This window comes from Sceloporus occidentalis, unplaced genomic scaffold, assembly GCF_023333645.1.
Source record: "Sceloporus occidentalis isolate IW3139 unplaced genomic scaffold, rSceOcc1.0.p SCAF_7, whole genome shotgun sequence".
Lineage (NCBI taxonomy): Eukaryota > Metazoa > Chordata > Lepidosauria > Squamata > Phrynosomatidae > Sceloporus > Sceloporus occidentalis.
In genome coordinates this window covers 14,319,156-14,343,622 of record NW_028316987.1, presented here as the reverse complement: position 1 = coordinate 14,343,622, position 24,467 = coordinate 14,319,156, and the positions used below count along the sequence as shown (strand labels likewise).

The 24,467-nt window shown below is 40.6% G+C and overlaps 1 protein-coding gene across 1 annotated transcript; it reads right to left on the bottom strand.

Annotated features, from left to right (window-relative positions):
* Positions 1 to 5,154: 5,154 nt before the first annotated feature.
* Positions 5,155 to 23,416, bottom strand: LOC149309235 (26S proteasome non-ATPase regulatory subunit 11). Its single transcript, XM_089532015.1, has 14 exons — positions 23,268 to 23,416; positions 21,588 to 21,689; positions 18,244 to 18,368; positions 17,990 to 18,061; positions 16,966 to 17,023; positions 14,769 to 14,963; positions 14,171 to 14,315; positions 13,163 to 13,223; positions 12,707 to 12,769; positions 10,664 to 10,789; positions 8,583 to 8,618; positions 7,838 to 7,889; positions 7,362 to 7,504; positions 5,155 to 7,255 (listed from the first exon to the last, which is right to left on the bottom strand). Exons 1-13 carry the CDS (start codon positions 23,356 to 23,358, stop codon positions 7,362 to 7,364), a joined length of 1,269 nt encoding a protein of 422 aa, XP_089388141.1. The 5' UTR covers positions 23,359 to 23,416; the 3' UTR covers positions 5,155 to 7,255.
* Positions 23,417 to 24,467: the final 1,051 nt, after the last annotated feature.

Here is a 24,467-nt window from a genome sequence, read left to right as displayed (position 1 = left end):
AACAATTGGAAAGTCTCCTTCCATTTATGGAAGTGAATCATTGGACACAACTCATATTTTCTGCTCATTTGGATACTGATAAAGGACAAATGCACTTCTTAAAAGAACATCATTGGCAATGCTATGAATTCTGACCTGAATATTCTTAAGGCACCAGGCCCTGCCTGATCTTGGAACCTAAGCAGGGTCAGCCCTGATTAGTACTTGGATGAGAGAGTGGCAATGAATATGAGAGCCATAGCCTTTCAGAGAGAGGAACTAGCAAAACCATCTCTGAGTATTCCTTGCCTAAGAAAACTCTTATGAAATTAAGGGGTTGCTATAAGTTGACAGGCGACTTGAAGGCATGTGCACACACACACAGTTTTGTCAACAATACCACTGTACTACTGTAATTTTAACACTGCCAGAAGTATTCACTGATGGAATTACTGTTTTTCTTTGTGCTTACTCTCGGTTGTAATACTGTCGGCCTTTCTTATACACAGATTTTTTTTATACACAGATTCAAGCATCCACAATTTGAAAATGTTCAAAAAAAGTCTAAATTTCAAATATCAAACCTCGATTTTCCATTTTTATAAGGGACACCATTTTGCTATGTCATTATATTTAATGGGACTTGATCATCCACAGATTTTGTTACTTGGGGGATCTTGCAACCAAACCCCAGTGTATAATAAGGGTCCGCTGTACTGCCATATTCTTTGTCTTTAAATCTATTCTATAAATGATAACCTGTGTCTTTAAAATTATTGTACAAATTAGTAACCAAATACCTGTGAATATATAATGTCCTTCTCAGAAAAAAAAAAAAGGTATTTTTGTTTCCTTCATGGTAAGACCTAGGTTCTTTGATAGAGTGGTGGGACATAAAAATCTGAGAAGTTGAGAACCTCTTCCACAGGCTAATAGAAGGTACCCCACCTGCACTACCCTTTGTGTCATGCTTCCCGGAAGAGTGGACTTATCTCAATGTAGTGGCCATCATACCCTTTTTTGCAGGGCATCCTAAAGGATACTCATTGATGGTAATGAATGCTGCTGAGAGGTCCAGGAGAACCAATACTCCTTCGTCGTCTTCAGATGCCAAGCGTTACCAATCCTGTATTCAGGCTAAAAAGAAGATTCAGAAGGAATCAAGGCTATAAATTTCTCCAGAAATCCCTGGCACCAACCAACTAGTGCTTGCCCTCACATGTCCAAAACTGGAATATTTGACACCAGGCAAGAGCTATTCAGACCACAGAGAATCAATTCTTTTTCCCTATCAGTGAAACTGACACCATAATCTCTATCAGTTCCAAAGGGACAAAACTCTTTCTGAGAGAAGTATCCACCATTTCACTAACTCAGGAATTTAAGACTAACCAAGCTACATTCATAAGTCAGGATGGTCTATGTACAAGTTGAAAGCTCTTTGCCTACACTTCGTCAAAGAACCTGTTCAGATTAGGACATGCAAGGTGAAGCAGCTAATAAAACCTATCAAGAGGAAACCATAGTATCATTGAAAACTGTCACTGAACAGCAAGTCAAAGTCAGAGTGGATCTGGATAGCTAGATTTGAAGTGCCTCTCAGATTTTTCACTTCACTGTTTGTTTTTCCTTGATGTTCGAGCTGTAATCGGTTTTTCAAAATCTAAAATAGTGTTGTGTTAATTCAGTAGTAATGGGAAAGGATTTCCTTATTGCTACAAAGTAGATACCAAAATTTCTCCAAGCTCTGCTTGGTTGTATTCAGATTGAGACCTCCACGCCTGGAAACCAGGGTGCTCTGGGATTTTCCTCTGTGCAGCTCTGAGAACATCCACATAGGTGTTATCTTGGGACTGCAGCCTGTCTTGCCTGTATGCTTTCAGTCATAAAGGTTAACCTGGTATTCCCCAATCTAGTGCCTTCAAGCTATATTGGTCTCAGGGCTTGGAGCAACTCCTTTTGCGGGGATTACAGCTTCCAGGATCCCTCAGCTAGCATGGCCAGTGAGTGGTGTTACTGGCTGGGAATTCTAATTTTAAAAAGGACCTTTTCCAATCTCTGGTTGAACTGCACCAGGTCAGGCAAGGCTGAGCTAGGCTCTTAACATTTTTTGTGGTGAGCAAAAGCACAACTTCTTAGGAAGATGAATTATGTACATACCAATTCATTTTTGTATATGTACAGGCTGTGCAATCCTGAATGCAAGCTCACAACATTAACTGTCAAAAGTCAAATTAAGAGAGGGTGAGACCAATGATTATGATAAGGAATCACAAGCAGGACACCTAGGATTGTTGCAATTGACAGCAAAGTCCAATAGTTATAACAGCAGAGGGAAAGACTGGAAACCTGCCTTATTTATTCCCCAGGTTTGCTTACAGTGCAAACTTAATTCCTTCCATTAATTTCTACATTTACATCAAAGGAAAAATGTGAACAAGCCAATACTTAATGGACTTCTGCAACTCTCTTTGTATCTCCTGCCAAGTAGGTGGTGTTGAGAATCAAATGTGATCAAACAGCAATGCCCAGAAATTCTGCATGAATAGCTGTTAAGAGGGGAGAGAAGGGGCTGTACAGCATTCACAAAACACTATAGGTGTCAGAGAATCACTCTTAAGGCAAAAACTCATTCACTCATGGCACAGAGACATACCTCAGTGATTGCTGACTTTGCTCCTGCATAGTCATCCAAATGCACTAGCATAAATTAACCAATCCATGTTCATGACAAACTATTCAAAGCTGTGAACAAATGCACTATGAAAACAAACAATCACTGGTAATGGCAGTGGTAGAAACTACAAGGAGACATTGTGAATTTTAATAGTTTCCATTCACTGCATTTCCATGAAATGGAGTAAGAGGTTGACTATTCTTTGTTGTTTTGAAATGGAGCTAGAGCTGAGACTGTAGAAGGCTCAGACAACATGGCATTTAGCAACCAGTACTGAGCTTCCAAAATTATGTTCTCATTTTTTGTAAATAGGACATTTGCACTCCTTATGACTGCGCAGATATGCTTGCAACTGCATGAAACACCAGTGAATACTTTAGAAGAGCACTGAACTAGATCCAGTGGATAGGAGAGGCACTCACCACCCTGCACAGCTACATGTACTCACCTTGAAATGCTCATGTTCATTTTTGCTTAGCACAATATAGACTGAAGTGATCAATCCCGAACGCAGAATTTGGATCATCTTGCTGCAGGATTTCAGCTTTTTGTCCTAGACCTGTTCAGGGCTCCTTGGTGCCCAACACTAGCTGGTCCACTTTTGTCATGGTTGATCCAAGACCACTTTGTCATGCTCATCATAACAAAGCTGCTATCATGCCTCTGGCTTATTTCCTCCTGCCTAGTCATATTGGTGTAGGACATCAACACAATTCTGGCCATGATCTAGCAGAAAGATTGGAAGTAAGGAACTGATGGAGCATTTAACTTTGATGGACTTTGAGTACATCATCTGATCCAGTCATGTAGCTTGAAGCTTTCTTGACTGGTTGCTCTTATTGTATCTCCTTAGCAATGTTGTTGGCCACAAGACAAAGTAAGGGACAAATACTGAAGTGAAACTTTTTATTCACAATTTATTTCCATGTGACATTCCTCTTGCTAGGGCAAAATATAGTAGCCACTGTTGACTGGCGGTCTGGTTATGAGCATGGCACTTTCACTGGGATATGCACCAGCTGTCAATCTGCTACGAAGTTCAAGATTTGGAGTATTGACTCATAAAGCCCAAACAGCTCAAAGACCAGACCTGAGAGGCTTGCTCAAACTTCTGAGCCTCTTCTCATTATACAACACATAAGAAGAGAAGCTCATCCGATTATGACTAGGAAGAACATGTTATTTGTAGTGGCGATCATGCTCTAGAGTAGCCTTGTCCTACACCAAAGACTTCTTGCCAGCATACTGACAAATGATGCAATGTTTTCGTTTTAGTGGCTTGTAAGCCCATTGTTGGAGGGACGTGGTGGCTGTTTGACATTGGCTCTGATGATTGCAAGGTCAGTAGGTCAGCAGTTCATGACACAAGTGCCACATGGTGGTGTGAGCTCCCGTCACTAGTCCCAGCTTCTGCCAATTTAGAAGTTTGAAAGCATGTGGAAGTGCAAGTAGATAATTAGGTACCACTTCAGTGGGAAGCTAACAGCATTTTGCGCAGTCTTGCTGGCCACGACATGATCACACTTGTCTTTGGCTTAGTAACAAAGATGAGCACTGCCCCCTACAGTCAAACACGACTAGACAACCTTGTCAAATAGGAAATCTTTAAGCCAGTTGTTTTACCTTTAAGCCAGTTGTTATGGATTCAAGTTGTATTAGCACTGTGTGTTGGGTTTTTTTCTTTGCCTACTCTACGTACAATTTTTGTATTTTTTGCTCTTGTGGGCTGCTAGGGGTTGGTGACAGGAAAGGCAACATTAAGGTCAACAAAATACTTAGCCATGGAACAGATGGCAGAAATAATATGTAATTGCTATATCCCACTAGGATAGCTAATTTGAAAATACTTCGTCTCAGGCATTCAGAAACTCAACAGTACCACCTGATAAGAACAGTTAACTGCCTTTACCAAAAACTAAATCTCATCCAAAAAGTATCAAATCAATTTCTTCTGCTGCGTCAAAGGTACTCAGGCTATTTGCAGGTTTGCTGCATATGATTGTTCTATTGATGTCTGCTACACATAAAGATGCTGTGGGCTTATGATCTCTGGAAACAGCACATACAGGGCTCAACAGTCAACTGTTTGATCTTAAAAAGGCGAATGACGGAAGGAGGTAGTCACTAAGAGTCCTCCCATACTACACTTATTATAGCACTATAATTCTACTTTAATTGCCCTGGCTGAACCTACAGAATCTTAGGACATGTAGTTTGGTGAAGCAGTAGTATTCTCTGGCTGAGACTTAATATCCATCCTAAACTGTAGATCCTAGGCATCCAGGATTCCATAAATTGTAGTTATGACAGCTTAAGTAGAATCATAATGCAGTAACTGTGTGGTGTGCAAGGGATCTAAGCAGAGTTCTTGTTCTATTAGTAAGACCAACTATTATGGTGGGGTGGGGTGGGGGTCACCAATAAATCAAATAATACCAGGAACCAAAAAGGACTTATTTGTGGTTTTACAGCTAAAGACAACAGACAGGATTGTTCAGTTTTTTTGAAAAAAGAAGATTTTTTATTTGTATGCCATCTGAACATCAGATATACCTGGTGTGTGTTAGCGTGAACCATTTGTACATTTGAAATTCATGGTGCCAAAACCCTCCCCCCAGACCAAAAAAAAATTTACCTCCCCAGAACTTCTGGACTGACTGAGTTGGAGAGAAACTTAAAAGAACATTACAGTGCAGGGAGGATAAAATCAGGGAAAGTAGCATGAGGAAAAATAAAAACATTCAGCCAGTTAAGAGATCTCATGCGAATGCAAAAATATTTTGTGGTATAGAAGAGTCATTTTACCACAACAAGTATAAGAAATTATAGAACAAAAGGAAAGATGAGAGCAGTGATGCAGGTTACACTATTCAGATGTCAGCAACACCTTAAATATAACTTCATCATTCAATGACATAATGCCAGGGTCAATCACACCCTGCTTCTCCCGCACAAGCGCACCACCCAATGTTCCCCTAGATTTGCACAGAACTCGTCTTAAAAGGCAAACTACACTTTACACCTGCCAGAAGGATGCCGCTGAAATCAGCATCACAGTTCTCCCCCCATGCTGCTGAAATGTCTACAGTCAGTAACTAGTTTAACTGGAAGGTCACTTTGAGAAAGTAATGGAATAGTAGGCCAGGATCTCCTCTCCTTCACTCCTCCCACAAGAGTGGATTGCCAAAAAATCCCATAACCACTGCTTTCTACGTACACACACACACACACACTTGCCTCTTGAGTTGACAGTTTCAAGAGGCCAAATTTGGCACTAGGACCACCGACTGCTGATGAATGCTCATCACACCACAATCTTCACCTTCCGGATCTGCACCATCAGCTGGTGGCGTTGAGGAAACTCCATGTTTTGACACCACCATCACATAGCAAACCCTCCTAGATGGCCTCACAGGGATGGAAGAATTTACCACAGGAATGCAGTTTTTCACAGCATCCATGTGGCTGGTGTAATGTGCAGCCTTGCCCTAAAGCTCATCCATCTCATTCTGGATGTTCAAAGGGTGGCCAAGTGGTGAAAAGGCCTCTCTCTGGCCCCAAAACAGCCACCTGGAAGTAAGATCCATTTCCAGTTCTTTAAAAAAGGTGAACTTTAGGGAACAGAAGCTCAATTGTTCTTTCAACAGCATATTTTGTGAAGTTAAAAGGCAAGTACATTCTAGCCTTTCTTTAAAAAAAACAGCATGCAGTACAGAACGAAGAAAACTTCAAAGTCACTGTTTAAAAGTGACTGGGGCCATCTCTTGTCCTTTTATGATGATGAAAAAGCATATTCAAGCACGAGCCTGTCTGCTAAGGCCTCAGAATTGAACAGGAAGGATTTTTAAGTTGAAGGAGGCCAACAATATTTTAACTGACTCTTCGGTAGTATAAAGATTGGTGTGGATTAGCAAACTCATCTCACTTTGGATGCCTGATGTCTCTTGAGTTCTGAACACAAGGTTAACATAGCACTAGCATTTTAAGTTGCTGCTTCACAGATTACAAAATTCCTCCACAGACCAAAGTACTATGGAGGGAGGTTGTCTGAAACCCCACTATCTGTACACATATCAAGAAGCTGCAGTCTACCATCAGTTTCCAGTACATGTACACTTGTGTACCATCATGTTATGCTACAATGTATGTAAGAAATGCTTTCTGTGTAAGAATTCTGTGGACATACGAAGCAGTCTTTGGTGGCCAAGTTTCTACCATGACAAAAAGATTTAGCCTACCCCTCTGCCACCCTCAAGAAAATGGTAAGCATTTTTTTAAAGGTAGCATCAGCCTCTCTCCTTTTATTAGGATGCTGCCACTGCTTCCTTCCCCCCACCCCCCCAAAAGTTTTTTAAACATTATTATTTCCCCATCCCAGTACAAAGTTCAGCAGGTAAAAGGTTACATGGAAACTGGAACACACAATCGTATAGACAAGATGGATCAGATGAGGAAGTCTTAAAACTTTCCAAGTGAGAAGTAGAGCAAAAGGGGGGGTGGGGAACAAAAAATCTCCCCACCAGTCTTCTAGCCTTTTGTCCCGCCCCCCAAAGGTTTCACGCATCATTTCGCCAAAGCAACAGCCAATAGTTCCCAACTCTGCAAGAAAGAAAAGATAGAGCCATGTCATTCAAGTGAACAGCCCCTTTAGAAGGGATACAAAAACCTTTTATAGCCCTCACCATGTGCCACAGGAGCTCCTCACCTATGTTAGTTTCTTGGCTTTGTTGTATAATGAATCCACTACTTTACTCATATTCTGAATGGTCTCCAGCGCAGCTTCATATGTTTTGTCTACAGGCGGTTCATCAAAAATAATCAGGACGCCTTCACCTTGGTCAAGGATCCCTAACAAAAAGAGAGAAGTCTGAATTAAGTCTTTAAGTGAGGAGGTTATCCATTTCCCTTGAAACCTGACAGTGCTCAGGTTTGATCAATATAAATATCAAGGAGAAAAAGGCTTTCAAGATCAGAATAATGCAAAACTCCAACCAGGTATGATGACCAAGAACCAAAACAAACCACTTTTGTTTTTTGGCCCTTGCTCATCTGTACCTTTGTTAATGTGTACTATTTGAGCAACTTGTCATACAAGTTGCCAAAGGTTGTGATGAGCACTAGCCAATCAATTTACTCACCATTTTATGACTGTGTGTCGCAATAGGCAAAAAGAAAACTCACCGTGGAATTTCTTGTCCAGTATCATCTGAGAGAGTTTCCTTTCCACATCCGCCTGAAATTGAATCAGGAGATGATCAACTTCTCAGCATTAACCACAGGCCAGCTGATATTGGCATCTAGATGTTTTGTGATCACTGGAATAATTTTGAAACACCGGCAAGATCTAGAATGGGCAACTTGTGACCCTCTAATATTAGACTTCAATTCCCATAAATCCTATCCAGTATAAACAACGGTGAGAGATGATGGGAGTTGCAGTCCAAAATTATTAGGAGGGCCATAATTTGTCCACCTCTGCAGTACATTACATATGGCCAAATGGTCGCAAGAGATGTTGGCCTTTCGTTTTAGGAAAATAATTGCTCTACACTTACATTTTTTTTGGTTTCTGAGAAATTGTTCCTACATTACACAGATGTATAACAGAGCAATACATAGAATGGGGGTACTTCCCCCATGCAAGCATTTGTGCTTATAGCAGTATAGTTAAGAGTGTCAAGTTATGTCAAACCCCCAAAGTGGCCACAGAAGTTTAATAAAATTCTTAGCAGAGTGTAACTTCAGTTCTGATCTTTGCTCTCTTAACTCTGAAAACAGAAGCACCTATTTTCCTTTTAAAGATCATCAGATATATAGACAAATATGTTCCTGAAAACTCTTGACACTGCTGGCACCGTATTAACATATGCCCATATCTATAACCAATGTACCTAAAGTGTTTGTGAAAAGGCAATCAGGATCTTACCTTGGACAGCTTGATAAGGCTAGATATGTGTTCAATCTGCAAAAGAAATCAAGACAGGTCTACCAATGTCACTGGAAAGCAAATACATATTATTTCTCTTTTGCTATGATTTGTTAAGGGTACCATATGCAGCAGTTGATTCTGCTCATTTTAATTTTTAAGCCCTCCCATCCCATTATCCAGTTACTACCACTATCCACTATGATTGTGTATTCCTGCATGGTAGGGGGTTGGACTGGATGGCCCCTGTGGTCGCTTCCAACTTGATGATTCCAACTTGATAATAATGGTACTCTGTGGCATTATCCATTATGAACCAAGCTGCATCTGGTTAAGAATAGATTAATTTAACCAGTCACAGAACAGAGTTACATAAGATCAGAGACGATACCTTTTGCTGATCAAACCCTGTTATATAAGGAAATAATACCTCTATTCTCTTCTCTCTCCCCTCTTTCCCTGTTTGGACTGTGTTGTTGACATATTCTTGATGAAGGATTAGTAGAGACTGACCCCTGAAAGGCCAGAATCATGCCATTCCAAGGCACAGAGAACTTGAGAACAAAACATCTAGCTTTATGTAAACGGCAAAAGTTCATTTACTAAGGGAAGGATCTAGGATTCCTGTTGATAACCCTTGCTGGTTATCAGTTCCAAAGATACTTAGATGTAATTAGTCTGGATATCCCTGCAACTTCCAGACAGACACTCAAAGCTATATGAGGCATTACTAGCCTGATGTAATTCTTATTTTGAACAAAAGCTATCTTTCTAAATAATAATAATAATAATAATAATAATAATAATAATAATAATGTTTTATTTATAGACCGCTATTCTGCAATGATCATAGCGGTGTACAGTAAAAATTGCAATACAAAATTAGCCCCTACCGACCCCCTCACTCCCTCCAGACTGAATGATGACAGTTGGTCCCGATGGTGTTGGACCCACCCCCTCACTCCCTCCAGGCTGAATGATGACAGTTGGCCGTGGAGGGAGGGCTCTGTCACTACAGGGCGGTCCCGATGGTGTTGCACCCGCCCCCTCACTCCCCCATATGTGTTTGTTGACTCTTGTTGGAGCTTTGACTGTTTAGGCACACAGGATTTCCCCAGATAGAGGGAAAGGAAAAGAAGATTTGCATCACTTTTTCATCACTCTGCTACCCATAGTAAAAGGGATGTGGAGAGACCATGAACACAGATAGGAATGAAGAGCTCCAAGTTGGCTAGGCTTCCCATCTTTGCTCAAGGGTTCAGAGCATAGGTATCTAAACACCTACTTCATTGAATTGTCTTTTTTTTTCTCCAGAAACAACACAAGACACACCTTGAAGCCCAGTACAAGCCAGGCAGTCACTCAAAGCACTCTTTAAAATGAATTGCTTGTTATAGAAAAATACTGATCATGATTCTAAACTCATCCACAACAGATCTGTTTAAGTCATTTGCGCCTGCCTTCTGAAACCTGGTGTCCACCATGTGTTGAACTACAAGTTCCATCACTGAGCCAGTATGCTGGGGATATGATAGGACTTGTAGTCAAACAATGTGGAGGGCAATGGAATAGATATGGCCAATTTACAGCTCCTAATTGCACAAATAATTCACATTATTTGTGAATTTGGTTGTCCCATTTTCTCTAATCAAAAATGTCATTGCAGAATTCATAATGGTAGAAACTCAAGAACCAAGCAACTATAATTCAATGGCTCATCTGATGTTCCATGCCACTTCTCCTTTGTAGAGATCTCCCATCTCATTTCCACTTCTATCTCAAAATTCTATCCACACAGTTTCAGCCCAATATCAATAGTTTAAAAGAAAATTATACCCCAAAAGATAAGTATAAGCAAGTAGGTCCTCAATCAATGTTTTGATTCCAGTTTTTATGGCAGGTTTTTCTACTGCCATCCCATATACTTGAAATCGTTAAAATAACATTTACTTCTTGGACAGAAAGAATCCGGAAACTTGTGTTCATAGCAAGTTTATAATGTTTAATTATGAAATCCAAGTAAACAACCAAAACCTCAAGGAGGTGGGAAAAACTTTACACTCTGGGGAAAAAAACCTTACCTGCACTCTGGAAAAAGGCTCAATAACCCTAATCAGGTTTTGTTCCAATAAGTTATCATAGAGTTTTCCCAAATGTGTGTTGATGATGGGGTCATCCCTGAGTTCCACTTTGTAATCTTTCAGAGCCTATGGAAAATTTGATTGAGTCAGAACGGAGTGCAAAGGACCATATACCAGTTATTTGTAGGCTACTGAGTAAAGTCTATCTAAAGTAACTCCCTCAGACTACTCATGCTGGACTTTGTATATGCTACATTTAATAAATGTTCCATTTATGTTCCAAGAAAAGGTGAATTATAACAATTTGCATACATCAGACATAATGTACTTTCTGTCACCTATTTTAGAGAATCATGCAGGGGCCTGAAATGCCTTTCCTTGACCTCTGAAAACAGTGCTCATTTTCTCTATGTAGACCTCTGAAATTTCAGCAGGTGATAAACACATTTTCAAATTAATTTTTAGCATGTTAACAACGTTAGGTTAAACAATCATAGGGTGACAAGTGACGCAACCCTCCTCGCACACATGTATTTTGTTACATGTAACTTAGTGTCTTTGGTCAAAGCCTGGTAATCTGAATTTTTATTTCACAAGCAAGCTTCTATCTCTTGTGACTAAAGAAAAAATGGAATTCCTGAAAATAAAACAGAGAAGACTAAGTTTCAAGTGGGAAAAACAAAGAAGACTTAAGGCCACACAAATCAAGTTGGCTAATGAGAAGGTGGGATACTAAATACACTCCATCAGATATGGTAGGTGGTTGGACTGGATGGCCCTTGTGGTTTTTTGCAACTCTATGGCCTGTTACAGACTGCCAAAATAAAGCTGCTTCGGGTCTCTTTGGAGGTATGCTATTTAAATGATGCATGGGTCCTAAGAGTCCGGAGGTCACACCAAAGCCACACTCCATTCCTAAGCACTGGAGTGCAGCTTTGGTGCAGCTTCCGGATTCTTAGGATGCATGCATCAGTTAAACAGCATACAGTCAAAGAGACCTAAAGCAGCTTTATTTTGGCAGTCTGTAACAGGCCTATGATTCTATAAGAATCATACCAATTTTGACTTTATATGCATGTGCCTATGCACACAGACGGAAAGGAAGGATTTGAATATGGCAGTTCCCTTCCCAAGATAGGAAGTCATAGCTTCCCAGCCTTCCTGATGTTCTACCATGAAGTTTCTGATTTGCTTTTGATCCACAGTAAGCATGATATAGTGGTTTGAGTGTTAGATTATGACTCTGGAGACCAGGGCTTGAATCCCAGCTCAGCCATGTAAACTCATTTGGTGACCTCAGGCAAGTCACACTCTCGCAGTCTGAGAGAATGGCAATTGCAAACCCTCTCTGATAAAACTTGGCAAGAAAACCCCATGATAGCTTCACCTTAGGGGTGCCAGAAGTCAGCAATGACTCGAAGGCACACAACAACAACAACACCTGTGCATGTGTGTAAGTGGACCATCTTCATGTTTTGAATTAACCCTCAAAAGTTTTAAGAGAGTCTCCTTTTTCTTGCCAGAACAGACTAAAACAGCTATCTTTTTGAAAATTGCCAATAAGCTCAGTATATCTACACTCTTCCAATTTTCAGAAAAGAAGAATCAAAGCAGATATTAAGGAGAAAAGGCTGGAATTCCAAGTGAATTTCCTATACAGAAGACCTGACTGACCTTAATGAGACAAACAACTGAGTAGACATGATACAATTGAATTCTTCTAGTCCAACACAGTGGCTAACAATGGGCAACCGGACCTTCCCAGAAAGTTCAAAAGTAAGGCATATTGGGGCAACTTCAATTCCAGTTCCATTGGAATAGACCCATTGGAATCAATGTGAGAAATGATTGCTAACAAGACCCCATTCATTTAAATGGGCCTACTCAGGACTAAAACTGGATTTAGTTCAGTGAAGGTACCCTTCTGTTTTCCCAGACATTGAGATTCATGCTCCTTAATGTGGCAACTCCATTTCTTAGGCATATAAATTTATCTAATAAAAGGAAAATCAGTCTACATATTTCTTTATTATGCTTGCTCACCTTTTTAAAGTCATCCAGTGATCGATTTTTACTGGCCTGTGCCACACATTTTAGCGCTTCTGTCTGTAAAAGAAAAGAGAGCTGACTTTGGCATTCTTCTGGACCACAACAAATAAAGGTTGTAGTTACAGCATCGATTTCAGAAAAAATGCCTTAGTAGACTACAAAGGAATTCAGAAAGGGTTCTTGACAAGAATTCTAAGAGTGTTTTAACTGCATTAGCAAACACTTAACCAAAGTAATTGCTAAAGAGAAAAGAAGTTCTCACAACAAAAGAATTCCAGCCTTGACAGCAAAGAACTACCCAACTGTAATTATATAACATCTGAAATTGTCCAAGTATTCTTGAAGCAGAGATTCATCTGCAAGTCAGCCAAAATCAGTGGGAAACTGACAGTAGTAGCTATGGTTGAAAGATTCCTCCAGGACAGAAAAGGTAACTCAGCATTTCTATACCTGTCTGCCCGCATACCGCAGTGCAAGCTTCCCGCTCACCAATGCCTGCACGTCCTCAGGCCTAGAAAGACAGAACACAAAACAAAAAGAAATGTTGATTCACTGAATTTTAGAAAACAAGCCATCATAAAAGCTCACTACATAATGTCTGACATTAGTTTTTAGACAAAAGCACTGAATTCCCCCTCTGAAAATACCATACTGAATAAGGGCATAATCCAAAGACATCTAACAGAAAGAGAGAAACCAACAAGAATAAGAACATTTCTTTAGTTTAGATTGGTGACTGACACAAAGAAGTCTGCATGCAGTTATGTAAGTGGTCACTAACACTAAGTCATAAAGAGAAAAAAAATCCCACAGAGCTTCTATCATTTGCTAACATTAAAGACAGACAGACAGCACTTATGAGTGTTATCTCATAGAAAATCTTCTACTATTTCTCTTTACCAGTGCCTGTTGTATATGAGAAAAAGGAAAACTGTAAGCAGCTTTTGTTTGTCCCACACTTGCCAAAGCCTAGAACTGAACACAGGATCATTACTTCAAGGATCAGAACTCCCTTTGCTTCAGTGAAGCAACTAAGACAGTGAGGAGGCTGATCACACACATACTCAGAGTAAAGAGCATAGAATCAAATGTTAATTCTCTTGAAAAACTACTACTTTACAACACTACCTAGCTTTCAGTCAGAGAAAATGAAATCATTGTGTACCAATAATGCAATTCCTATATGCAAGAGTACTGAGTAACATTTGCAACAGTTTCAAAAAAAGGCAAGTAGTGTGCTTTTTTAACCCCTTTGATCATTAAGGCTTCTCCTTTCCTGCGTTGCTCCTAGCATGCATGTTTTATCAACAGCCACCAACATTTGCAACTCAAACAAACAACACAAGAACCTTCACATTTTATTTCACTTTTCAGATTCCTATTCTCAGTGAGGATGTTAAAAAGAGGGAGGAAACAAAGGATTGTTGCATTCCTTTTATGATATAGTGAATTACATACAAGTTCAGCATGATCTTGCACAGCAGCATATACTTCAATGCTGTGATGGCTTTGGGGCTGTCGATGGAATCATAACCCTCAAACGCCTCATAAAAATAAGAATATGCTGTCTTCCAATCTTTTTCTTCTGCTGCATGGATGATGCCTGTTAAAGGAGAATGCAAACACATAAAAAACAAGCCCATATTAGACCACCATGGATTCACCTTCAAGACAACAGAAGCGAATATGCACCTGCTAAGTCCTACACATTAATTGATAGAGACTACTTTGAACTATCACCCCCATCACTTCCTTTGACAAAGAAATCAAATTTCAGGTTGTTCACTGCATCCCTTCAGCCAATCCCACAAATCCTCTGCATTTGAAACAGGCTAGTTCAGTTTCCATATACACACCTTTGATCTAATATTTAATGCTTTCACTGAGATTGTTTTACTAGCAGAATGAAGAAAGAAACAAAGACATGTTAGCCACAAGGACTGGCCAAGAGAATGAGGAAACACTATTCAGGTTCATATTTCAGGAGAAGTTTTAACCCAAACTTCATCTAATAGGTCTATTAAATTATGGCGCATCTACTACTGGCATGACATACCTGACTGCATATCCAAAGCTGCCTGCAACTTGGGTGGGCAATAGATTGCATTGGCTGTGGTCCGGGCTGAGGTTAATGCTGCTCTTGCTTTTGGCAAGTTGCTCAAGGCATGGTAGGTTTTGCTCTCTAGGAGCTGCACTTCAACTAAAAGAGCCTTGTCATCCATCTTCTTCAATTCCCGCAAAAGCTGTGAACCTGACAAAAACATACAATACACCAAACAATAAGAAAAGTCAGTTTTACTCAAGGCCTTCCTCCGGTCTCTCAGGTATTTAATCGTGATCATTTTGTTCAAGAGAAATTAAATGATCAATGTGCAGAAAGCCACAGTAGAACGCTATCTATCTTTGATGGGAGAAACTAGTTTTACATTCTCAGTTCTATTTGAAGCTTTTTCAGAAAATCAAGTTCCACGAGACTGAGATGCTTGACAGACTGCCCCAAAGGGGTGGCAGGATGCTGCCCCTTTCCTAGCAGGATTGAGGCTGTGGCAACCTCACGCTGCGGCCCCGATCTGGCCTTTTGAGGGTGCAAAAAGGAGTCACAAAAAGCAGTTCCTTTTTGCACCCTCAAAAGGTTGCCATAGCCGTGGTAGTACAGCTATATGATACTCCTTTGGCTCTGTGACATATGGACGCGGCGCCAGGAATGCCATGATGCTGTGCTTCATGTGGAGCGGTGCGCAGCATCATGGCACCCTGGGGGCAGAGTCAGGGTAGGCATCATCTGGATGCGACACCCTGACTCTGTCCCCAGGCTGGCCTTTCAGGCTGGTCTGTACAGGGCCTGAATGAGATCCAAAAGAAGTGTCCAGTGTATCTGTAGCCCAATACTTTTATATATGAAAACAAACTGTCCTTCCTTTCTCCAAGCATCAAGGGGAGTTCCCCCCTTACCCCAAAATCAAGTAATGAAAGACCCTGACAATTAAGTCACCATGTGTGTCTGACTGAGTCAATTCAACAATTAGTAAGAGAGTTAACTATCTGTACTCTGGGCATGTAATGCATCCAGCACAGATCTTAATTGCTTCATCTTAACCGAATCTGGTCACCAAGGCCTTTGTTTTTAAAACGGAACAGCTAAGGTCAAACAAGGTGATGTGGGCAGACTTCCAAGAATTAAGAGCCAGAGTCTACCTGGCAAAATATCAATTTTTTAAGAAACTGCAATTATGTGGTGAACTGAGAACTGACAGACATGCTACCATTTGCTTCTGACCAAACCTTGAGATGTCAAAAGAGCTGTTGGAAGCTCCTTTTTACAAAGTCTTTTACACCAGACCAAACCCCCTTTTCAATCCTGACCTCTGCTTAGCTGAAAGATATTTAGCAACAATGGCACGATGGTAAAGGAGGGTTGGAGAAACACAGACTTTCAGTATCAGTAGTGCGTCTGCAGTAAACAATGCAATAAAGTTTAAGTTGGGAAAGAATGTGAATCTATTCTAGTGGCTACCACTGTAGCTACAACAGGCAAGGTAAGCAGCTGTTGCCTATAGAATCCCTTACAGAACATGGGTGAAGAGCAAAAGAGAGATTCAGGGAAATCAGATAAGCCTGCTGCAGCAGCTGCCTCCAGCATGTTTTTAAAAAGCATGTATAGGGCCACCAAAATGTAAATCATAATAAAAGTGTTGGAGGCTCATTAAAGGAAAAATTATACTTGGATTCATTTTGGAAGAAGTTTTCAAGTAGAGGGTTAATTTAAAAAGAACTTATGCAAGGCTTACCTGACCTGGTTGTTTTATTTCACATGTGCACACTGTTAGTTTTAGATAAAAAGTTTGACAAAACATGTTGAATGGCTCATCTTAAATGAGATGTAGAAGTCTATTCCTATTCTTTTCATGTTGTTTCTGCCTCTGGTAAAAAAATTTCTGTTAAAGACTAATGCTCAGGAACATACCTACTTTGTTAACTGAGGTATACCTGTACATTTATTTATATATGTAATACTTGATATCTGACAGCTGAATGTGCAAACTTAAAAAGCATAGCATTTAATGTGATACGAAGCTCTCTCCATGAGGCTATAATGTCCATTCACACCCACAACTCTGCATGTAATATTGCAATCAAGTGATGAATGTGATTCTGTAAAGCCCACAAAAGTGAGCATTTAGCAGCTCCCTTCCCTATCAGTATGAAATTCTTCATATAAATACCAAATTGCGGGCAGTTCATAGTTAACTTACCTAACTGCAATGCTTCTTGGTACCGTTTAGTGTCAAAGTACAAAGACACCAGCCTTGCCTACAAGATGAAAAGATGTATGAATTTTAATGAAGACTTCTCTGTGAGTACTACCTATCTACAAAAGAAGCATGATCCATGGGAAACAGAACAGAGAAGGTCCTTGCTGGAGACAATTATTGCTTCTATCAGTAACCACAAATCTTATGTGCTACAAACACTAGTAAATGCATACAACTACTTTTTTATTCTTTTAAAAAACTTTAACTGTAGGATTTAGATGTTAACAGACAGATGATATCTTTCATAAATAGTTGCAAATCAATTTCAGTATTGAATGAAGTATAGATAAAACATTCATAAAAACAGTCACGGGTATGCTAATACAAGAGAAGATAAGGTATTATATGGGTTTATTGTTAAGTGTATTATGAAAGGTTTTGAGGAGAGTACATCTTTCCAGTTCCACAAGTGATAGGCTGGAGGCTTCAAGACCTGTATACTGTCATTAATGTATTCTATGAAAGGATACCAACATTCCACAAATGATTTTTGTTTTGTAAATTCTATAGTAGGTGACTTTTTATCTGATAGTTTCTGCATTAAACATACTTCCCATAGTCTATTCCATTAGTTTTTGAGGGGCAGATTTCCTAGTTTCCAGTTTTTTGCAATTTCAAGTGTAGGAAGAAGCATATTAGATCTTTATATTTTAGGTTTTCGATTTTTAACTCTTTTTCAACTGGGGAAAAGTGTCAAGAGACAACATACATGCACTGTTTAGTTTGCAGTGTAGACACAGTAAAGAACTTGCCAGAGATGCAAGCCTTCTTTCAAAATGAAAGGTCAGAGCAGTTCGCCCCAAGTCATCATTTGTAAAACCTCAGAAAATGTCAACAGTGACTTGGATATCCAGCGGAGAGAAACATGAAAAAGCATCAAGTGTAATACATGGACAGTGTGTAGCAAGTGAGAGATCAGTTTGTACACTTTAATTAAATCAAAGAATGCCATGCCATGCCCTACCTCCAGAGCTTGGCGCAGGAATGTCCTCTTCTCTGATTTGGCCCATTCAATGCATTCAAGACACAGGTCAACCTAAAAGAAAGACATTTAATCTTTCTTGTAGTACTTACACCAATCAACCACCACCACTACCATCTGGAGATCACTTACATGAACTTGTTTCCCTTTTACTGCATATGAGCAGCTAGAGGAATACCTGCAAATACTGTTTTTTTCAATAGGCAGGTGTGCGCCTAACCTTAAGCTCATCTCACCTCTTGTCCTGTTGCTGCCTCCATGTCTAGGAACAGGTCTAGCAGTGATCTAACCAGGCGGGCTGCTTTTGCCTTGCTGATGGAGTTCAAGAAAGGACGCACATACTTCAGAAGCCCTCCAAGCTCTGTATTTAAAGCAAAGTAGTCAAGAACCAGCATCATTTAAGCTGCAAGTAGACCTTACCAAGGGAGCCAAAAGCCACATTTCAAAGACACTCTGGGATGCCAATGACCACACAATTCTAAAAGGAGCCAATTTTCTCCAGCAGAAACACATGACGGCTTTGACTGCCATCAAACCTTCAATGTGATTTTTGCATTATCTTTATGTGGCATATGCTTCAATGTAGCAGCTTTTCCAGTACTAATTTCTATTTTCTCTAATTATTTTAACATTTTAACTATTATGGCCACTGGCAACATTCAAGGTGGTCTTCATGCATGGTGAAGCAAAAGACGTATTTATATGCCTCACCTTGTATTCCTTCCAGTTTAAGAATGCCTTCAAGGGCTTGTGTGTATGAGACTCCAATTCAAGACCAATGATTTATTTCAAATTATTATAGTATGTATGTCTAAGGTAGTGGATTACACTTTTATGTGAAGTATTCTGTGTACAAATGGACATTTTGTTGCACACAAAATTTAGCTGCCCACAACATTAGCTTACAAACAAAATGCTCAGTCTAAGAATGGGCAGAGATGTCTTCACATCTTTAGTTATACAGTTATACCAAATCACGGCCTTCTTGGAAAACAAATACATCACTTAAAGCCATGCCCCCAGCAGTTATCAATCTAACTCAGGGATGAATAATATGTGGCCCTCCAGAAATTGCTGGACTGCAACTCCCAATCTCCCACACCACTTGGTTATTCTGGGTAGGTAAGATGGAAGATGCAGTCTAACAACATTTGTAGACCCACCTGTTCCTCACTCCTGTGCTAACACCTAGCTTAACAAGAGAAACGGTTCCTTTGTTAAATGTTCACTAGGGGCCATAGTAGAGATGATGTTCATGGCATGACTGGCTTTGGCAGGCCAGTTTGTCTTAATAGCAGCAGGGTGGGAGCACAACACAGGGCAGAAAGTTAAGTTCCTTGCTGTAGCTGTTACAGTAAGCTCTCCGTATCCATGGGTTTTTTTTATCCATGGAGTCAAGCATCCACGGCTTAAAAATATTAAAAATATATATAAATTCCAAAAAGCAAACATTGATTTTGCCATTTTATAGAAGTTCATTTTATTATGCTACTGTATTTAATGGGACTTGAGCATCCATGGATTTTGGTATCCACGGAGGGTCCTGGAACCAAACCCCAGTCAATACGAAGGGCCCACTGTATTTGGTAAATATCATGCAAAAGCTAGTCCTACAGAAGCAAAGTGGTAATGCGCATGGATTGTCACACTACTATGTTCTGTAGCCAATGGGCAGCAGTTACATTTACATAAACCTCAGTTTTCAAACAGTCTCTCTGAGCAAGAACACAGACGATTCTGTTGTTGTTGTTATTCCACATTAACTAATCTACAATTTTATCAAAACTTTGACATCCCTCTGTAAAAGGAAGAGTGATCTTGCCTTAATGGGGACTCATAGATGACCACACATTCATGGCACTATAGGGCCAATTACTAATGGTTAGAGCACTTTTGTGGCTTTTTGGCTCAGCATTCAAACTGTTATAGTGCCTTTGGTTCAATAAAACTGTTTTCAACATGAACCAAATTCTCAATTCAAACCTTCAAAAATGTATGTTTTTGTCCATCCATATCTTAGGATAGTACAGCCAAGTATACCTTTAATACTGCAGATGTTACAGTTGTCTACTGCATAGAACAACTACACTTGTCCCTCCACATTTGCGGCTTTGACTATTCATGGATTTTATCAATACGCTCTCTCTAGGAATATCTATGTCATCCAATGCAACTCTATTGCCAAGCTTAACCAAAAGTTCACCCTGAAGGAGGTAGGGATTCCTAGAAGGAACACTCCACTGGGCATCTGTAGCTCCTCCAGTGCAATTTATGGCCAATGTCTGGCACATGTTAACCACGGAGTTGCACCGAACGACCTAGAGATTCCTAGAGATGTGTTCTCTCAGGTACAAACATAGTGTTTTTGTTATTTGTGGTTTTTCTACATTCACAAGTGTCTTGTGCCTCAGTGAATGTGAAGGGACAAGTATAATGCATTACTATCTCCTTTTCTGCAGTACTCTCACAAACACCAAGTGAAATCCTGCCCCTGAAGGTGAAAGATTATCCTCCAAAACTAAAATAAGAACCATCACTGTTCTTTGAGTTTCTCGTGAATGGCACATACACATGCATGAAACCAGTGCAATCCACATTACCGTAAGCCACAAGTGGATGGCAGGTACACCACCAAAAAATATTGGCTGCGCTTTAAAGTCAGACAATTCAGCATGGATAGGTCCTTTTACAAATGCATGCACTTGGGGAATTTATATGCAAGCAACTGATGGAAAGGTGCCTCCAATATAGGTATGGGCTGAGTCTCTTGAATTACATGACTTTTTTTTGGCAAGACTAACTTGACATTTAGGGATAGGAACAGATCTAATATGTACTAGGAATTAGCTGTGTAATGTCACACGTTTAATGGCTTACTGTTTTCCTTTAGAAAAGCTGCCAGAGAGGCAGTCTTACTTGATTACAGGCACCCCTCACATTTCAATGGACAATTCACTCTTTCAACTTTATTACATTGCCAGATCCCATTGATTTGATGCCTGCACTGCAGCCATTCACTCAAAACCACAAAGTTGTGAGTTCAAGACCAGCAAAAGGGCCCAAGCTTGACTCAGGCTTGCATCCTTCTGAGGTCGCTAAAATGAGTACCCAGACTGTTGGGGGCAAATTAGCTTACTTGCTGTTCACCGCTATGATCTTTGGAATAGCGGTATATAAATAAAACAAATTATTATTATTATTAAATATAAGTATGCATACTTGTATAGTGCTGTGTTATAGGCGCATGACACCATGAATGACTTCTACAGTACATAGTGCACAGACTGAACAAAAAAACATTTTTCACAATTCATTTGCAATCAGACGCTGCTTTTTTTAAAACTCAATGCCATCTTTTCCTTCAATCTGTGTACTGTATAATGTAGAAGCCATTTGTGGTGTTGTCATTATACAGTATTTTACAAGTATTTGTATACAGATTTGTGCTTATACAGTAATATAATAAAATACACAAGAATACAGGGTCCCGTATTTCACCGATTTCCACTTTTTGACAGTGCTCTGGTCTCTAATCTTTTTAATAAGTGGGGGACTACTGTATTATCAACACAGGGTTTACCTTCTGCCTGTCCCGTCTTGGCCAAGAGACTCCCCAGTTCCAGGATGCTCTGCTCCTTGACTTGCACCGCCTCTTCATCGTTCTCTTGGACATCCCGTTTCACTAAGGACAAATGTATTGGCCAGAGAAGACAAGCCTCTAACAAATCAATGTGTATGCGTTCCTATCCTCCTTCTCCATTCTAAAATTAAACACTTTCTTATGAGCCAGTAGTAACAACATGACAACTTACATTCTGGGATGTTTGAGATGGAGCAAAATATTTCAGCAACATAAGACAACTCACGAAAACAAAAAATCACATTTATAAGAGGCTTTGTGACATCTGGCCTAATACTGTCACAGCAGTTGCACATACATGGCTGCCATTATGAAAATGAACCTTTGTCATGTGCTACTATGTCACCCGATACTGGTTCAAAATACACTACAGAAATAATCCAGTTTGAGACCACTTAAACTGCCCTGGCTCAATGCTAGGGAATTCTGGGTACTGTAGTTTTGTGAGACGTTTGGCCTTCTCTCCAGAGAGGTCTGGTGCGTAGTGTGAAACAGACCTCAGACTCTGCTAACCTGAACACATTTGTGTCTACTATGAACCATATCAATTTGCTGTGTACCGATCATCATGTTGCTGTTGAAAACACAAGCAGTACTCTCAGGCCAATTTTGTCTGGGGAAGGAAGAGAAATGGCATCTGGCCACCATGTCTCATTTAAACTGAGCTAAAGAAGTCTTTCGTGTATCAAACAAACAGAAGAGGGTCCTTTGAATGGTGGAGTGGAGAGGAAGGACGAGGATTTACAAACACAGGCCAGAATAGGGAAACCCACAAATCCCCTTTCAAAATGCCAAAGGAGTAAAAAGCTTACTGTGCTCTTTATACATTTGTCATTATAGCTTCAAACGCTTGAGATATCAGACCCTACTCCATCTAGTCAAGCACCCCATTATGACCCACAGTGGCCAAAACGACGCCACTGAGACGACTATAAGCAGGGCATAAGTTCCCTTGTGTTTCTATTCTTGGCCATTGGCATTCAGCAGCATGCTACTACTACTATAGCTGGAGGCTGCATATAGCCCTACTGAGTCACGTTTTAAACGCCATATAAGCTAATACTATGATCATATCTGGTGGACATGCTCCTCGTTCTCACTCCCCGTATCTAGTTACTGTGGAAGCATATCTACTAACTGCTATGGAGAGAAAAGGTATCGAGTTTGATTTGTTCCTAGAGTGACAGCCATCCACATTGGAGGAATAACCCGGTTTGGTACCTCTTTAAGTGTCCTGGCTCATGGCTATGGAATTCTGGGAGTTGGAGTCTGTTGTGGGGCCCAGAGCGGAGCAGAGCTCCAACTCCCAGAATTCCATAGCCATGAGCCAAACAAGTTAAAGCGGTTCCAAACCGGGTTATTTCCCCAATGTAGTTGGCTGTCACTCTAGGCCCTCCTCCTTCCACTAAGCAGCCACGGCTTCCTGGCTCTCTTTCCATCCTCCCTTCTCTCTCGGCCACCAAGCATCCCTCTGGGAAGCCTTCATCCCAGCCAGACCCAGCTCTGCTCCTCAGCCGCTCACGGTGAGTCAGCAGCGGCTCCATCATCCGGCCTCCCTTGGGCCCCTTCCCCAGCGGGGCTCCCTCCTTCCTCCCCCGCCTGGCTGCTGCCCTTCCTCACCGATGGAGTGGAGGATGCCGATGGAGGCCTCTCGGTCGGTGCTCAGCAGAGACTGGGCACGCTGGAACTCCAAGCCCGCCGCAGCCGCCATCTTAAAGAAACCCAAACTCGCTCACTCACGCCGGCCGGAACCACAGGGCCTCACTTCCGCCGGAAGCCGTTTTACCCCCACTTCCGGCTCTTAGCCAGCCTTGGCGTCACTCAGCGCCGTTCTCGCCTCTCTGTCCCTCCTCTCTATGGTGAAACGTTCACCCGCGTCTACTGCGCATGCTCCTCCGGATGCTTTCTGGGGAATGTAGTTTTCGGGCCTCTCAAAGGGACCAATAGGGTTGTTGCTAGGAGACCGTAGCAGGGATCTGCGTTTCTGGTGTCTCCCATTGACTCAGGTCCAAAACACACTGCAGAGACGATAATAATAATAATAATAATAATAATAATAATAATAATAATAATAATAATCCAGTTTGAGACCGCTTTAACTGCCTTGGTTCAATGCTAGGGAATTGTGGGAACTGTAGTTCTGTGAGACATTTAGGCTTCTCTGTCAGAGAACTCTGGTGCCACAATAAACTACAAATCCCAGGATTCCCAAGCACTGAGGCATCACAGTTAAAGCGGTTTCAAACTGGATTATTTCAGTTGATGCTCAAACTTTTGCTTATTATTTATTTCATTTTTAGGCCACCTGGAAAGGGACCAAGGCAGCTCACAAGATAAAAACACGTTAGAAACTTTACTTCAAAAATTTAAGAACAATTAAAATAATCCAGTTAAAGCGGTATAAAATTAACATACAAAACGCCCCAAAGTTAGAAACATAACTTTTGCCATATACAGGAACCAGGAAATGTCAGATGTTTAACCTAGATTCAGAAAAGGAAAACACACTAGGGGTCATATTGCAAACATATGTTGGATAATGGAGCATTCCAAAGAATTTAAAATCAGTTTACGCTTTATAGCAAAGCCTTTGATTGTGGATGGAGGGGAAAGAATGGTTTCCAGTTAACAAGGCGGTCAGAGAAGGCTTCACTGTATCTTTACTTTTTACACAGAACATATCTTGTTGATACAAGGGTGAGGTTGCAAGGTGCAAAACCCACACACAACAACCAGATGGAGAAAAAGGCCACACCTCTATTGTTTACAGCTGAAAATAGGGTTGGCCAAAAGCATGGGTCCAGATCCAGACATTGATCA